At 40.5% G+C, this 17108-nt stretch overlaps 4 protein-coding genes and 1 non-coding gene across 5 annotated transcripts in view; 4 read left to right on the top strand and 1 right to left on the bottom strand.

Moving 5' to 3' along the window:
• The window catches only part of LOC108036067 (tyrosine-protein kinase Btk29A), a 53356-nt gene that overhangs the window by 34215 nt on the left and 2033 nt on the right, over nt 1-17108 (bottom strand). Inside the window, exon 2 of the mRNA XM_017112011.3 lies at nt 15696-15965. Within this exon, the coding sequence (XP_016967500.1) occupies nt 15696-15947 (252 nt within the window). The 5' untranslated portion in view covers nt 15948-15965. The remainder of the gene's footprint in view (nt 1-15695; nt 15966-17108) is intronic.
• Nucleotides 1072-2485, top strand: LOC108036072 (serine protease inhibitor 42Dd-like). Its single transcript, XM_017112019.3, has 4 exons — nt 1072-1105; nt 1166-2004; nt 2056-2194; nt 2252-2485. The coding sequence occupies exons 1-4, from the start codon at nt 1093-1095 to the stop codon at nt 2380-2382; spliced, it is 1122 nt and encodes a 373-aa protein (XP_016967508.3). The 5' UTR covers nt 1072-1092; the 3' UTR covers nt 2383-2485.
• Nucleotides 3019-4515, top strand: LOC108036071 (serine protease inhibitor 42Dd-like). The gene is made up of 4 exons (XM_017112017.3): nt 3019-3159; nt 3220-4058; nt 4110-4248; nt 4306-4515. The coding sequence occupies exons 1-4, from the start codon at nt 3147-3149 to the stop codon at nt 4434-4436; spliced, it is 1122 nt and encodes a 373-aa protein (XP_016967506.3). The 5' UTR covers nt 3019-3146; the 3' UTR covers nt 4437-4515.
• Nucleotides 4965-6370, top strand: LOC127010774 (serine protease inhibitor 42Dd-like). The gene is made up of 4 exons (XM_050885643.1): nt 4965-5005; nt 5057-5898; nt 5950-6085; nt 6143-6370. The coding sequence occupies exons 1-4, from the start codon at nt 4993-4995 to the stop codon at nt 6280-6282; spliced, it is 1131 nt and encodes a 376-aa protein (XP_050741600.1). The 5' UTR covers nt 4965-4992; the 3' UTR covers nt 6283-6370.
• Trnak-uuu (transfer RNA lysine (anticodon UUU)) lies at nt 6889-6961 on the top strand. Its single transcript has one exon. It is a non-coding gene; the product is annotated as a tRNA-Lys (tRNA).

The raw sequence follows: 17108 nt of genomic DNA, 5'->3' as shown, positions 1-17108 counted from the left end.
CGAATAGCCGAAGTCCAAGTCGAAGATATATAACCCTACGCACAGGCATTTTCAGGCATTTCCTTCTGCTTGGTTAGCTGTTCAAATATATACCCATGTACATTATACACACTCCCTCTTGGATCTTGTGAGCAGAACATTTGGTCTCTGCGCCCTTTTGTCTATTTCTGAAGCAATTCGTGTTTATTTTTATGCTTTGATAAATGCATTTCTCCAGCCGCCGCTCATTCACAGACTTCACTTCAGCGAATCGTTGCGGAGGTCGTTCACAGCATTCTTCTTATGATTTTTCATCTGTCGTGAATGGAAACTCTAATTGGGATATCAATTCGAATCGGATTAATTTACGAATTCGATTTTGAGTGGAACGAATTTTTGAATTTCACGGTGTCGGTTTTTATTAAATGCCCAACGTAATATTACTGAAACTGTAACGAATCTAATTTATTCGTTATCCCGATAGTATTTTTTTATATTAATTGTAATTCGTTCTATATGACATTTTTTTAAATTATTATTATTATTATTATAAAAATATAGACAATTTTTAGTAAACATGCAGATTCATTGGCTTCCTGAACAGCGTTTGATGGGTCATTAAAGTAACACGCCCACTCGAACGCCTCCTTATTTAAATATTATGTAAGATTGAATGGGATTTCGTTTTGCTTATCAATACCCATTTACTTACCTAAAATTGCTTAGGTCGGACTATCCATTTAAAAGTTATAGCTCTTTAAAGTTGCTTTGCTCCTCACATATCTCCATCTCCTTCGCACTAAGTAGAATAAAGGGTAAATGAAAGTCAAGACACTCTTCCATAGCCTTCCTTCTTGCTTTTCTTTGTGCACTCGCACTTTTTTATTAATTCCCTAATTTATTAATTTCCTTTAGAATTAATGATACAGCAATATAGAAGTCCTTAACCGCGGCCATATATTAAAAGTTTTGCCTTTCATACTAGGCTACTCTCTAGACTAAAGTTCAATAAGCAAATCTAATTACCTAATTGAATTTTAAAGCAAATCCAATTTGATTAGTACACATGGTATATATAGACCAAATCTTTTCCTAGCTTTGGACAGCGAAAAAATGAAATTTCTAGGTAAGAGGATGCAATAACACCTTTCTAAGTTCATTAATCTTGATCTTACATTTTCCGCAGGTCTGTTTTTATTGGCCACGTCAGTGACTGGCCGATTCACCGATGACTTGTACCAAGTTTTGGCCAAAAGTAATGCAAACAAGAATCTGATCTCATCCCCTTTTTCCGTCGATATTGCCTTGGGCATGACCTACATGGGAGCTGGGGGAAAAACGGCCCAGGAAATGAGGGATGTCCTGAAGTTACCCGCAGATAAAAAGGAGGTGGCCCGTAAATACAAGCAACTTCTGACAAATCTCGAGGGTCGCGAGAAGGTAGCCATCCTCGACCTGGCCAACCGCATTTACGTCAATGATCGCTTCACTATAAATCCGGAGTTTAATAAGGTGGTCAGAGACTCCTTTAAGGCCGAAGCGGAGGCTATCAGCGTAAGTGATCCTAAAAAAGCCGCTGATATCATTAATACGTGGGTGAGCGACCAGACGCGCAGCAGGATAAAAACCGTAGTTTTTGAACATGATACAAGGGACATGATAATGGTTCTCTTGAATGCAATTTACTTCAAAGGACAGTGGAAGATCGCGTTCAACTCTACATACACCCAACAGGCAGATTTTCGAACTGCTGACAGTAAAATCGTCCCTGTCCAGATGATGTCGCTATCTGCCGATTTTAAGGCGGGATATATTAGCCAGCTGGATGCCAAGGTGATCGAGCTTCCCTACCGGAACTCAACCCTCTCCATGGTAATCTATTTGCCGGAAAAAGTCGATGGGTTGCCAGAACTGGAGAGGAAGATCGCAGGCTTCTCTCCAGAGCTGAAGCAGCAGGAAGTGATTTTGGAGCTGCCAAAGTTCAAAATTGAATTTTCCTCTGAGCTACAGAAGACTATTGAGCAGGTGGGTATGACCAGTTTTGAAAGCAGACAATTTTGTAATTTTCACCGATAGATGGGCATGCGTGAAGCATTTTCCCAAAAAGCGGATTTTGGAGGTCTAGTACAATCGTCAACACCTAGTATCAGCAAAGTCATTCACAAGGCCTTCATAGAGGTCAACGAAGAGGGTGCCGAGGCAGCAGCTGTAACAGGTACTCTTGGTTTGGTCAGTGGATTACATTCCTTAAAACAACAAATTTAATTTGCAGTTGCAAAATCTGTGAGGCTCATCATAAGGCCCGAACCCCTTACGATTATTGCTGATCATCCGTTCGCCTACGTCATTCGCGATAATGAAACCATTTACTTTCAGGGACACTTCGTCAAACCAGAAAAATAAAGTCACATTTTAGATGGCACATTTTCGATTCAGTTGTCAAAAAATTGGGGATTCAACTCAGTTCTGTTGAATTGAGCATCCCCCTTTTCTAATCACATTTGAATATGTTACTGTTTTTAAAAAAATTGAATTGCAAAACTTATTTTTAAATTAGTGAATTGGGTAACAAGTCGAATTCCTTGGTTGTATTGTACTTTTGCATTATTGTTTTCTAACGGTGCCCATTTTCGGAAAATAAAGCAATCTAGCCTTATGAACGCTGAGATCTCGAAACTACAAGAGCGAGAGTTTTGGAATACAGCATGCAGATACTATGGCTACGCAGCGCAAGTTTATTTTACAGAATTGCCACGCCCACAAGCGTCTGCTTGGCGCCCACATTTTTAAATATTATGTAAAGGTGTGACGGACCATCTATTAAGGAGCTATAGCGCTTTGAAATCGATTTGCTGCCTATATTTCTCCATCTCCTTCACACTAAGATGAGTAAAGGGCATTTTAAATTCGAGGCACTCTACAATAGTGTTCTTTCATGTACTTCTTTGCGTAATCAATGCACCTATTTAATCTTAACAACAAATACTAATTTTCTTTAGGAATATTGCTACTTCATTGGTTTTTAGTCCATACACTGGTCTTATTCTGAAGACTAAAGTTCAATAGGTGAATCTAATTAACTAATTTCATTTTAAAGCAAATCAAATTTGATTAGTACACATGGTATATATAGACCAAATCTTTTCCTAGCCTTGAACAGCGATAAAATGAAATTTCTAGGTAAGAGGATGCAATAACACCTTTCTAAATTCTTTAATCTTGATCTTACATTTTCCGCAGGTCTGCTTTTATTGGCCACGTCAGTGACTGGCCGATTCACCGATGACTTGTACCAAGTTTTGGCCAAAAGTAATGCAAACAAGAATCTGATCTCATCCCCTTTTTCCGTCGATATTGCCTTGGGCATGACCTACATGGGAGCTGGGGGAAAAACGGCCCAGGAAATGAGGGATGTCCTGAAGTTACCCGCAGATAAAAAGGAGGTGGCCCGTAAATACAAGCAACTTCTGACAAATCTCGAGGGTCGCGAGAAGGTAGCCCTCCTCGACCTGGCCAACCGCATTTACGTCAACGATCGCTTCACTATAAATCCGGAGTTTAATAAGGTGGTCAGAGACTCCTTTAAGGCCGAAGCGGAGGCTATCAGCGTAAGCGATCCTCAAAAAGCCGCTGATATCATTAATAAGTGGGTGAGCGACCAGACGCGCAGCAGGATAAAAACCGTAGTTTTTGAACATGATACAAGGGACATGATAATGGTTCTCTTGAATGCAATTTACTTCAAAGGACAGTGGAAGCTCGCGTTCAACTCTACATACACCAAACAGGCAGATTTTCGTACTGCTGACAGTAAAATCGTCCCTGTCCAGATGATGTCGCTATCTGCCAAATTAAAGGCGAGATATATTAGCCAGCTGGATGCTAAAGTGATCGAACTTCCCTACCGGAACTCAACCCTCTCCATGGTAATCTATTTGCCGGAAAAAGTCGATGGGTTGCCAGAACTGGAGAGGAAGATCGCAGGCTTCTCTCCAGAGCTGAAAGAGCAGAAAGTGATTTTGGAGCTGCCAAAGTTCAAAATCGAATTTTCCTCTGAGCTACAGAAGACTATTGAGCAGGTGGGTATGACCAGTTTTGAAAGCAGACAATTTTGTAATTTTCACCGATAGATGGGCATGCGTGAAGCATTTTCTCAAAAAGCGGATTTTGGAGGTCTAGTACAATCGTCAAGACCTAGTATCAGCAAAGTCATTCACAAGGCCTTCATAGAGGTCAACGAAGAGGGTGCCGAGGCAGCAGCTGTAACAGGTACTCTTCGTTTGGTCAGTGGATTACATTCCTTGAAACAACTAATTTAATCCGCAGTTGTAACCACGGGTACCTTGAGCGTGAAGCCCAACCCCTTATTGATTATTGCTGATCACCCGTTCGCCTACGTCATTCGCGATAAGGACACCGTCTACTTTCAGGGACACTTCGTAAAACCAGAAAAATAAAGTCACATTTTCACTGGCATAATGTACATATGGGTATTAAACACAGTTCGGCTTGGAGCACCCATATTTCTCCTTACTATTTTTTTAGTTTTACTCATATGGAAAAAGGGTAACTTGTACACTTACAATTAGATAATAAGTACAGATTTTTTTTGGATTTCTTTTTTCTAACGGTTTGGTGCAAGTTTTCCCGAAAACAATACGATACATGTTACCGAATAGATCTAGCCATGTTCGTCAGTCTGCCCGCAGGAACGCAGGACCGCAGAATCTTTAAGAGCTACATTTCAGATTGCAAAGCTTCCTGCTGCGCAATATCGGAAAAAATCGTTTTGCATATCTCTCTGGGGTCAAATAAAGGTTAATGGCGACAATATATTACAAATATATTTTATTTTTCAGCACTTTTGCTTTTCCTACCTAATCTTTAGAGTAAAGTCCAAAGGGTAATCCGACTCGACTAACTCAATTATAACACTCGATGGCAAATCTAATCTGATTACTACCGATAGTATATAAAGACTAATACTTCCTTTAGTTTCGAACAGCAGTCCAAATGAAGTTTCTATGTAAGTGAAAATGCAACTTTCTTATTTAATCTAAACCTGAACTTCACACAGATCTGTTATTATTGGCCACGTCAGCGACTGGCGAATTTACTGATGATTTATACCAACTTTTGGCCAAAAATAATACAAACAAGAATCTTATTTCCTCGCCCCTTTCCGTCGATATTGCCTTGGGCATGACCTACATGGGAGCTGGGGGAAAAACGGCCCAGGAAATGAGGGATGTCCTGAAGTTACCCGCAGATAAAAAGGAGGTGGCCCGTAAATACAAGCAACTTCTGGCAAATCTCGAGGGTCGCGAGAAGGTAGCCATCCTCAACCTGGCCAACCGCATTTACGTCAATGATCGCTTCACTATAAATCCGAAGTTTAATCAAGTGGTCAGAGACTCCTTTAAGGCCGAAGCAGAGGCTATCAGCGTAAGCGATCCTAAAAGAGCCGCTGATATCATTAATAAGTGGGTGGATGATCAGACGCGCAGCAGGATCAAAACCATCATTAAGAATGAGGACATAACCCCGAAGCTTATAATGGTTCTCCTGAATGCAATTTACTTTAAAGGCCAGTGGCAGTACAAATTTGAGCCTGAAAACACCAAAGTAGCCGATTTTCGAACTGCTGACAGTAAAACCGTTCCTGTCCAGATGATGCAGCTGCGTGCCACATTTAAGGCGAGATATATTAGCAAGCTGGATGCTAAAGTGATCGAACTTCCCTACCGGAGCTCAAACCTCTCCATGGTTATCTATTTGCCGGAAAAAGTCGATGGGTTGCCAGAACTGGAGAGGAAGATCGCAGGCTTCTCTCCAGAGCTGAGAGAGCAGGAAGTGATTTTGAAGCTGCCAAAGTTCAAAATCGAATTTAGTTCACAACTGGTGGCTATTCTCCAGTCGGTGGGTATAACGAGAATATTAAATGGTCACTTCTATAGTTTACACCTACAGATGGGCATGCGAGATGCATTTTCATTTAATGCGGATTTTAAAGGTATAGTATCGACAGAGGCCAAAATCAGCAAAGTCATACACAAGGCCTTCATTGAGGTTAACGAAGAAGGTGCCGAGGCAGCAGCTGCAACAGGTACTCTTGGTTTTCTTAGTGGATTCCTTTAGTTGCAACATAATATGTAATCGGCAGCTGTAATAATGACCTTCATCTGCGCGGATTGCACGCCCCCGCCTCCCTTGGAGTTCAACGCCGATCACCCCTTTGCCTACGTCATTCGCGATGAGAACAATGTCTACTTTCAGGGACACTTCGTAAGTCCAGAAAACTAAAGTCACATTTTCACTGGCACATTTGCGAATGAATTGTCAATAAATATGGGGATAAAGCACAGTTCGGCATCCCATATTTCTAATCACATTTTGTTTGTTTTACTTTAATGGAAAAGAGGTCTGTGGCTTAGCTTAAAGCAAACTGATGGCGCCGGGTCAACCTCGTTGCAGTACTTATTTATAAAGGGTATCTGATAGTCGGGGCGCTCGAGTAAAGAATTTCTTCTCTTTAATACTTTATTTCTGCATTACCTTTTTAATCAAACAGCAAGTTGCTAATACATACATGATAAGTTCTGTTGTACATATAAGGCAAATAGGTAAAAAAAAAAACAAAGTATCTGCTAGTTTCTTAAGCTGTTAAACAGATACATTAGAATTTATTCTCATAGATCGATAACTCACTAAAAGAACAAAAATAATACAGTTCATACTTGGACCTATCCACCTGAGTGGGCAACTGTGGAGTGACTTGGGAACACACCTTAGTCACAACTGCCACTCGGAACTGAGTGAGAGAACCGCCGTCAGAATGGCGCAGAACGTTCTCTCTCGACTTGCGCTCGCCTCGCTTTTGGTCGACTTTTCGCCATCCTGTTGCCATGTGCCCGGGTAGCTCAGTCGGTAGAGCATTGGACTTTTAATCCAAGGGTCCAGGGTTCAAGTCCCTGCTCGGGCGATCCAACTTTTTTCTTTTTTTTTTAATTTAGCAAATTCAAAATATTTTTATAAATATTCTTCATTCATCGCGAGCGCGTGGGAAAGAGCCGCAGGCTGTGATTCATTCATAAAACTGCATGTGCAACAACATAATTAGGGGGCAGGAAAGAGGCGGTTTGGTTTTACAGGGGAGCTTCGATAAGAGGAATCTGCGTCGAAAACATCAAATATCAAAGCTGCAAGTTTTAAAGGTGGTTGTATTTGCTAAGAATTAAATTGGTAAAAAGAGTCTGTACACTCATAAAATCATTTTTCTAAATAATAAAAAAAATCAAAAAATTAGGGAAATCAGAAAAAAATATTTATGTGGGTTCCGAACGACGTGGGTTCAAGCCCATGAAGAATATACATATATTTTACTTTTTTTGAAATTACTTAGTGTTGGGTATTTAAACTATTTTGTATGCGAAAGACGGAACAAATGGTATAAAAAATATCTATAATCGTAAACATTTCAGTTCTCTTCTTTCTGCTACATAGTACCACACAGGGAAGTAACACTGTAGCTTGCTTTGGACACCGCATTACTGGAGCTGTACAGCCCAGTAGAGCACACAAGCAACGCCCGCCGGGGCAATTTGTCTGGGTCGAAGCTCTGGAATCCTCCTCCTCCATCCGACAGAAGCGCAGTGTCTGCGCCAATTCCTGACCGATGACTGCGTAACGCCCCCCAAAAACTAAAAAAAAAAGCGTACATATATGGAAAAAAGAAAGAGCCAAGAGGTGACCAGAGAAAGAGCTGCCTGGGAAACTGTAATGGAAACCGGAAATGGGGTGGATGCCAAGCAGATTGAATCACTGGCCCTGCCCTCATGTGTTCCTATGCTGCATTCGGGAAAAAAGCGAGGGTCTGGCTGCATTTCATATCGGGATCTTTTACACGACAGATTCAAGCGAATTTTGATTTGGCGAAATTGCCCTGGAAGCGGAAATTAGCCGAGTCAAAGGCGGCAAAGGGCCAGAGTCATTTATCATTTTGGACATTCTACAGGCAGTGTGTGAATATTTACTTTGCGTGCCAGCTTGGACAATTGCCGGGATGATTTTACAGTTATGCATTATAGGACTGGCTTAATGAACAGTGGTTTTTACCCTTTCTTTAAATACTATTCCAAATTTATTTGTATATAAATACATTTAATAGTCTTCCTTCATTGGCAAAATAGCACAAAGCCATTGCGATTGATTTATGCCTAGAGTCGTAAATGTTCACTCAGTTGCAGAAGTTATTTTGTAAATTTATAGTAATTACATTTTTTCTCACCGGCTGAAACATCTTCTTCGGCCGTCCGAGTTTATTTTCTGTTCCATAGTACCTTGGCAACGGCCTTTGTGTGGGCCAAAAAAAAGGGGGAAAAAATAAGAAAGTAAGGCTCGCACGCAGCTTAAACAGAACCGAAACGACAACCCACATTGAGTTATGAAGCTAGCCCCTGGCCCCCCTTTTTCGATCCACCGCCCCTATTTCGCCGCCAAAAGGCCATAAAGTACAAAACAGCTAACAACTTATGGCGATCGCTGCTGCTGCGGCTGCTGAAGAAGAAAAATATGTGTTTTTTATGATGACTCACGAGGCGAGCGGCCCGCGATAAGATCAATCATCAACCACAAGGGGGGCAAGCGGGAGGCTACGGCCTCCCAACGATCTGGAACTCGGAGTCGGAGACGGAGACGGAGGCCCGGGCCCCGAGTTTGCGGTCTGCGTCGCTGACCATTCAGACCATCTTTCATGATAACACTATTGAATACGAAAGTAGACAAGTTTTTGGAATCGCTTTCCGATACAGTGCGTTTCGAAACGAAATGGGACTTAATTTTTAAGTATAATATGGTATAGGTTGATATGTGGAAAAATCTATGATATGATAGTATGATATATGGTAACATTATTTTTAAGTCAAAATTATAAAAACTATATAAAAGGTATGTATGATATAATGTGTCATGATATATGGTAAAAGGTATGGCATGGTAAAAGTATTATATAGTTTGACTTAAAAACAAAATTCTAAACAAATAAGAAACATATTACATTTTGTATATATTATTTAAAAATTGTATTATAGAAATGATTATAAACTTTTTTTAGTTAAATATATTTTTCAATTTTTTTTTTAAATTGAACACTGCGGTATAAAATTAATGTTATAATCACGATTTAGTGCCAAAAAATGGTTGATATAACTCTTTCATTATATTTTCCTATTTTATTAATACGAGTTCTCTACACTACCGAACCGCACTGTCCCACACATGCTCACACATTTAGATGAAACCGGCTTTGATTTCTAATTATTGGGGATCGGTTTGTTTTTTCGGAGGTTTCAGATTTTTTTCTTTGGGTATTTGCTTCGATGGCTCGTGAGCTTTGAATTAACAGCGGAAATAGCTGAAGCGATAATGCCAATAAAAGCGCTTAAGACTTTTAGTTTTTCCCCCGAAAGGCGTTTATTTTCGAGCATAATTCCAATTAAACGATTGTTTATTGTCTCTTGCCGATAATAGGGCGTAAAAGGTGTTTAGGCTTAGGCTAGGGCCGGGCTTCACTTGCTGTGGGAGCGACTTGATTGGAACTGGGCTTTATTTTACGGCCAACTTTGGGGCAGGGTCTCATCCACCGTCTGGATGTAATAACTCAATGTCAGCTCGTGGGCGAAGGAAGACAAAGGAAGATGGCAAGACAGGAGGATGAGCTAGACCAGGGCGAGAGATTCATTCAAGGCAGCATAATGAAGCATGAAAAGCTTAAGTTCCAACAGACAATGCGACGTCTGGAGAGCGGGCACAAAAGGTATGATATATATATATGTATATATTCCTAGGCTCTTCCTTCAGGGATTTACAACTCATTAGACGCGGCAAACCCTTCATTTGGCATTCAAGACACGCCGGATAACACCAAAAACTCCTCCATTCATCGGAATGAATCATCTCGCGGATTGAAATCCGTTAATAGGCAAATCATGTACCGAGCAGGGCAGAGACCACCAATTGTCCAACAGGTTTTCCTTATAACTTTACTGCCATCATGCTCGTTTCGAGTTCCAGTTCGGATCCGGAGTTGGAGTGTTACCTTTTCGATTGTGATTCATAATTGCTACAAGTGCTTACGAAAAGGGCTTGGTCTCTGCACAATTGAGCATGTGCGCATATGTAAATGGCTTCAAAAGTGCTTGTAATTAGTCAGCATATGTCGGCTGTCATATGGAGGGGGGAAAACCATTTAAACAAGAATATATAATGCTGTCCTAAAAGGTTTTTCCTAAAGGTTACCATTAGGGTAAGAAAAACGTAGTGTACCAAAATATGTTATTATAAAAGTACCTTTTTAAAGTACTTATATTAAAAATACCATTTTTCTGAACATCTCTATAAGGAACCTCTTGGTATACCCCACTTATCCAAGGGTATCTTCCTTTAACCAGTAACTGTAATCAGGCTTAAACTTCTCAGTCATTTAGCCTGCGGTTGCAACTGCAACTGGCAACCGCAAGAAGTCAGGTTGTCTTCCAAGGTTCAGGAACAGAATCGAGGACAGCCTCATGCCATCCGCTCATTTTGGGATCTGAAAAGAGGGGCGACATATGTCAGAGTCAAGTTCCCCGCTACCCCAACCCCAACCCCATCCCCATCCCCATCCCAAGAACGAAAACGAAGCTTATCAAGAAACATTTTGGCTTTGGCGCCAATTTCGTGTTAAATAAAATGCAGCGCGAAGATTTATAAAAGCATAAAGACAACGATTGGGAACGGGACCACCCTGCATATAAGAAATACTCAGCTTGGCTCGCTAATTTGTCAGCATTCGGTGGAGGAGGTGGACACGCCATGCGGGTTTTGTAATTCTACGAAATCAGCTTTAAGCCGTGCGACGGGGGCCTTCCAAAGGTGTCAATTCGTGAAGAATTTTAAAATGCATGCGATGAGTAATAATCCCCACGAGACACATATTTCTCTTTCACCGAAGCGGCTTAAAAACGGGCAGGAATAAGAAAGAGCTGGCCGCAGCACAGCCGAGTGATAAATTTAAATGTCTAATTGGGTATGCCTCACAATTGCGGGAGATTGATCAGCAGCTCTAGGCTGGGCTCCACACTTTGAGTCGGGGGAGTCGTAAAAAAGCATAAGAACTCCCCGAAAAGTCGTAAAAAATTGGTTTTCGCAGCGAAGATGCGTTCATTTTTCTGAGTGGCTACTGGACGGGATTAGACCTCGCACACACTCTCACAGGCAAACATCAATAATGGGGAAAGCATTTACAGCGCATTTACGAGCCGAGGTGGCAAGGAACTCGAACCCAAGCAGATGGCACCGCCATTAGTCGCAGGGCAGTGGGCATTGGCTCGGAAATTGATGTGGGGAAAGGGTATGCACATAATATATTTATCTTTTGGAGCTATAAATACCTGAAGCTATAGGTAGCCAAAGGAATTACCTTCGAGTTCAGTGAAAAAGGGGATAAAGGAAGTGCGGGCCGCTAGTAGAGGGTTATTTTGTAGCACTCTATTATGTTTTCAATATATTTAAACATTTAAACAAATTTTGCAAAGAAACCATTCGTATTTTGATATAAGTATTCAAAATACCTAAAAGTATGCAATAAAAAATACCCATTTGACCCTTGGGATTGCATACTTTCAGACACTTCTGTAAGTGTTTTCGTGATACTTCTGATTTGAACTATATTTAAATCGTCTTATAGCTTTTTCTATGTATTCTTTATTATTCGTATTGAAATCTCCCCCTGAAAGTGCATTCCCACATTCGTTATTCACACTTCGCCCCCTGTTCATTTCCCTATTTAACGCGCATCGCATGGCGACCCGCCTCCTTTCGGAAAATTGTTATTTACAGCCTTAATCTGTGCGAAATGTATTAGAGAGCAAAACGAACGCATAGCGTAGAGAACTGCAAAGTGTTGGCAAACAAAAAGTCCAGGTTCAATTAGCATACCACGGCGGTGAGCCATAGAGGATGGTTGGGTTCTGTTTGGTTCGGTTTTGTAGTCCCCCACCTCATCGCAGCTCACTCTTTTTTCCACTCGTGGGACTGCGACTGTAACTGGGACCTGGCCCAAGCTGCGATTTTTATGACAGGTTAATGACACAACTACGACAACGATGGTGGCGATGATGATGAAGCCAAGCCGGCTACACCCAGGGAAAATGAATATTTATTATACGGCATACTTCTTACATTAATTAACTTATTAAAAAAATACCAAACTTCTGAAAATAAAAATCTAATGATCTCTTCTCCTCGAGAAATGGTTTTAATTTGAGATGTTTAAAAGTACAAAAAATCTTCGTCCTGAATTCATTGTTTTTAGGAGTTGAAAATAAATTGTTGCATACTTTTAGGCACCTAAAAATACACCTAAACAACAATTTGAAATCCTAGTGATGACTTTTTTTAACAGATAACTTGTGATTTAAAACTTCAAAAGTTTTGTTAGAATCTGAATTAAGGCTAAGCAAGTATATTTTTTGTTGTATTTTTTGCCAGTGTAGAAGTGCAACGACTATGTGGCTACGTGGATAAGTACTGAGCCGACTCAGCTTGTTGCTGGCTACCCATTAATCAGCTCGCTTTGCGTCCAAGGGTCTGACCCCAATAAACATGACAGGCTCGGACATTGGATTACAAGCCAGGCAGGAAGGCAGTCAGACTGACTGAAGAGTGCCAAGCAGCTGGATATATCCTCGGATCCTCGGGTGGCCGAAATGGGGTGGGACCACACAAAGGAGCCACCGCGAATCAATCAATTAATTGAACATTTTCTACACGAGTTCATCGAACCCCCGAACTCCCGCAGCAGCCTTCAGCCCTCAGAGCAAGGACAAAAGAAAAGCGGCGGTGGTGGCAAAGGAAAACCAGCGAAATGAATAAATGAATGGGAAATTGATGATGGTACATACATATATGTAGGAGTGACAAGCGTGATTGACACCCGACTGGCGGTGGTGTCCTTAAGTTCGAAAGGTGGCGAATTAGATTCGTTTAGGAATTATTCAGCTTCATAAATTTAAAAAAATTTTCAGTAGTAATTTGCAATTTAAAGGTTTGCAGTTATAGCTAAACATTTTTTTTCTACCCACAGTCAACCAAACAAGTAAATGATTTAAATAAGTGACTTTTAAATTTAACTTTTGTGCATCAAAGTATGCAACAATACATTAATAAATACATAATTATTCAGACAAACGAATATTCTTTTTTCATTGCATACTTTTAGGAACGGTTGTACATTGCTGATAATATGCTTTTTTAAATCCGTTTTATTAACATTCTTTTGTCTTATCTGTGCCAATATATTATTATTATATTGTATTAGTATATATTATTATTAAAGTGAAGCCTTAAAAATAGCTTATAAAGCCCATTAAAAAGAATACAAACAGTCAAATTTATGGTTATAGAAGTACCCATATTAAGGTTACTTTGTAAATAACCATTAAGATACTTCTCAAATCTATACGATTTTCGTAAATTTCAATCAAGCACAATGTGTATTTGTATTGCATAATTTTAGGCGTATCCCGCCGGATGAAAAACGCAATCTAATTCAAATACGAAATTCAAACTTGGCACATAAAACTAGTATTTCTCCGGGGATTTCCACTGCCTCCTGCGCATCATCATCATCCTCCCGCTATCTTACCTACGACTAAAAGTGCGTCCTTTTTTGGGGCGTCAGGATAATCCTTTTAATTTAGGCACAGGCACACGAAATTCGAAATTCGGGGTGCGGCAAAAGTAGCAAAAACCGAGAGCAAGAACAACAACACGGGGACTCACGCACCAACACAAACGCACCACGCACGCACACACAGGCAGCTGGATACACTTGAAAAACTTTTGCCTTGGGTGGGGCGTTTTCTTCTCTTTTTTTCGGTGGCTTTCGGTTAGACTCGCAAAAAATTTTCCAACGACGCCATGGAAGGGATTTGCGATTTATATGTTTTATTTGGGTGTTTTCTTTTCTGCAAACTATAGGTTACACTGCACTTTTTGTTAGTACTTTATATGTTTAAATGTATTTTTGTTGTTTAATAGAAACAAAATCTGTTTAAATAGTCGGAAACAAGGGGTGGTTTCTCTTTGCCGCTGAAAACCAATCAAATTTTCAAGGGTAGCAGCCGGCGCAATAGAAAATCGTTTGTTGTATTTTAAAAAGTAGGGTAAGTAATAAATTCTTTTTTAGTATTTTATTTTTTAAATGTCACTTATAAGTTTAAAATATATCAAGACAATGCTTATATAGTTTTAGGAATTGATAAATTATTTGAGAGAAAATCTAACGCACGTCCGCACGCGACGAAGCCAGGATAGAAACTCCTGCCACGGTTACTGAACTTCATCCAGGATATTCAGAGGGAAACTCAAGGGAAACTCCGCTTCCAATTGGAACGGCATAACGGGATAGGACACCGGAGTCTACACCCGTCGGCTTCGAGGGTGGGTTTCCAGCACTGTGCCGGCTAACAGCTGCTCTTGTGTGTGTGTCCCTGTGCATTTTCCAACCCCCACAGTGGTTAGTTTCCAGCCCGGAGACTGGACGTGCTCTGGAACACAGCCGAAGTTCAGGGACTGTAGACTTTTTCCCGAAAAGCGGACAAACACGAAACGCCACATTTGTTTTGAAACGAAAGCAGCCGGCTGCCGGGGCAGAGTAACTTTTCCCGGCCGGTGGGTGGTTGGGTGGTGCATGGGTGGGTCGGTGAAAATTGCGAGCCGGTAGGTGCCATAATAACGACGCAATAAATGACGAAACCATGACGACAAGATGAGACGCCCACTTGAACATGAATAATGAGAGCGTCCTCCTTAATTCACCTTCTTCCATTTCCCAGTTTCCAGTTCCCAGTCCCCCGACCTCAAGACGTGCCATTGTCGGCCAGGCAACTGGCTAACCCCACTCAAATGCGCTTTTTGGACTGCTCAGAGGTCTGCGTTCTCGTCTATCTGTGATCTTGAAAATGTATTTCCAGATATGTATCTGAATTATCATAACCATATCATTTCGAATACAACAATACCCAACTTTCCGAAAAAATGGTATTATATACTATTATATCATTTCAATCTTTCTATTCTATCTGTGATCTTGAAAATGTGGTTCCTGATATGTTTCTAAATTATCACAATCATATCATTTCGAAAACAACAATACTAAACTTTTCCAAAAAAAAAATGGTATTGTATACTGATATATCATTTCAACGAGGAGTTTAAGATCTCTTAAGATTTATGATCAAAGTAATAATTATAATATTTTAGTTTAGATTAAGATTGTTAAAATCTAGCTAAACAATACATATATGTTGATCAGAGATCCATTTATGATCTTGAAAACTGATTTAATAAAACCCTAATTGGAATTGTATGCTTATATAAAATTTCAATTATGACGAAATAAAACATTTTTATTTGGAACCGCCATACTCCGAGATCATCTTCCCACGCTTGTCAAATTTCACCAACCGGTTGTTTTGAATTTATTATCAAGATAGTGAATATAGTATTTTAGATTATCTACAGATTGTTTAAAGCCTTAAAACCACAAATACTTTATTGATTTCGCCGAGCAAAACGTCGATAATATCTAGATTTTGGCTTTGTTTTAGCCAATTCAAATTAGATTTTGTGGATTCAAACGAAACCTGTTAGCTTTCAATAATTAAATGACTCACCTCCACGTTTTCCACATCGAAATAGCAGAAAGTGCGCTTGGTCAACTCAAACCAGCGATGTTTATAGTTTACGGGGGTGAAGCGTTTCTTGTTCTGGGCCCTCTTGACCATCGAGCCGCTTTTCACGACGTCGAACAGCCTTTCGGACATTTTATCCATTTTGGCCTGAAAGGACTTGCTGCTCGATCGCATCGAGGACGCTGACTTGATGCTGCCATTGACGTGCGAGTTCCGATGCTTGGTGCCCATCATCTTGACAGGAAGAAGTGTCTGCAAAACAAGATAATCAAGAATTATTAGCTGGCCAAAAAACGATGTTAATATTTACAGGCAAGCAAAAACGATGCTAACCCTTAGGGGGAATTTGTGGATTTGAGAGATACTTCTTTATACAATAAAAACTGACCTACACAATCTTTTAAACAATATTTATAAATACTTATAGCGAGCTAAATCGCAATTTTCAAATAGTTTTATGACCTATTTTGTGGTAGGTCATCTATAATATAGCACCTATGCTATAGCGAGGGCTAAAATTAGAAGCGCTCAGGCCAAAAAATTGGTTACAACACACTCTGCAGACAAGGCCATATATCTGTTTTCGGGGGCGTGGGCGTGCGAATCTTTCGAGCGCCCCCCTAGAGGCATTGACCGTGGAACATTGAACCACCAAAACATTGGAGCACTGGGAGTTACCGGGCTGACTAATTGCCGTGGGCGTTCCGGCTGACATCAATCAGAATGGTGAAGCGAAAAGTAGTGGAACATGTAGTTACACGCTTACAGATAAAACAGATACCCATGTGTTTACGGGGAGGATTGGATTGGATTGGAATAAGAAGCAGAGTGGACAGGCTGGTCAGGCAGCAAATCGAACGATTAAACGGGCAATTAATTAGCCCCGACAGAGGCTCCTATATACTACATAAAGATCACCAGCTGACCTTGAGCTTCGCGCACAGTGGATTAAAGGATTAGCCCCCAAAGCGGGAAGTTCCCGCTCTCCTTTCCACTCTTCCATTACTTCCCTTGCGTGCTGCGAGGCGAGAAGCGTGCACACAAACAAACGGCTCGTTGGAAGGAGGGCTCCAACCGGAGGAACGGCAACTATACGATCTCTGGAATTATCACACTTCAACAAAAGCTAACAAGGAACTGGAGAGGTTACAGGGGCGGAGTGATCCGAACACGGGGAATTGAAGAACTGGAACTACAAAATTTTCCAATTGAGGATACTTATAAAAATCTTTAAAATTGTAAAAAAATATTTTAATAAAGTAACGTGTATAGTATAGTTGCTTTGGTAACTATTTATTAGAAAAAATAAAATGGTAAGATGAGAATCTTGTTTTCGGGAGAGTTACTGTGTATTTCGTTGGTCAAATTGACTATTCAATGCTGATCGGCTTAAAT

Source organism: Drosophila biarmipes, chromosome 2L, assembly GCF_025231255.1.
Source record: "Drosophila biarmipes strain raj3 chromosome 2L, RU_DBia_V1.1, whole genome shotgun sequence".
Lineage (NCBI taxonomy): Eukaryota > Metazoa > Arthropoda > Insecta > Diptera > Drosophilidae > Drosophila > Drosophila biarmipes.
This window is presented reverse-complemented; position numbering and strand designations above follow the sequence as displayed.

What these genes read in the sequence shown, in the direction of transcription:
- LOC108036072 (XM_017112019.3), top strand. An exon ending in TACAGAAGACTATTGAGCAG is followed by an intron (nt 2,005 to 2,055) that starts GTGGGTATGACC and finishes TTTCACCGATAG; the next exon opens with ATGGGCATGCGTGAAGCATT. An exon ending in CGAGGCAGCAGCTGTAACAG is followed by an intron (nt 2,195 to 2,251) that starts GTACTCTTGGTT and finishes TTTAATTTGCAG; the next exon opens with TTGCAAAATCTGTGAGGCTC.
- LOC108036071 (XM_017112017.3), top strand. An exon ending in TACAGAAGACTATTGAGCAG is followed by an intron (nt 4,059 to 4,109) that starts GTGGGTATGACC and finishes TTTCACCGATAG; the next exon opens with ATGGGCATGCGTGAAGCATT. An exon ending in CGAGGCAGCAGCTGTAACAG is followed by an intron (nt 4,249 to 4,305) that starts GTACTCTTCGTT and finishes TTTAATCCGCAG; the next exon opens with TTGTAACCACGGGTACCTTG.
- LOC127010774 (XM_050885643.1), top strand. An exon ending in TGGTGGCTATTCTCCAGTCG is followed by an intron (nt 5,899 to 5,949) that starts GTGGGTATAACG and finishes TTACACCTACAG; the next exon opens with ATGGGCATGCGAGATGCATT. An exon ending in CGAGGCAGCAGCTGCAACAG is followed by an intron (nt 6,086 to 6,142) that starts GTACTCTTGGTT and finishes TGTAATCGGCAG; the next exon opens with CTGTAATAATGACCTTCATC.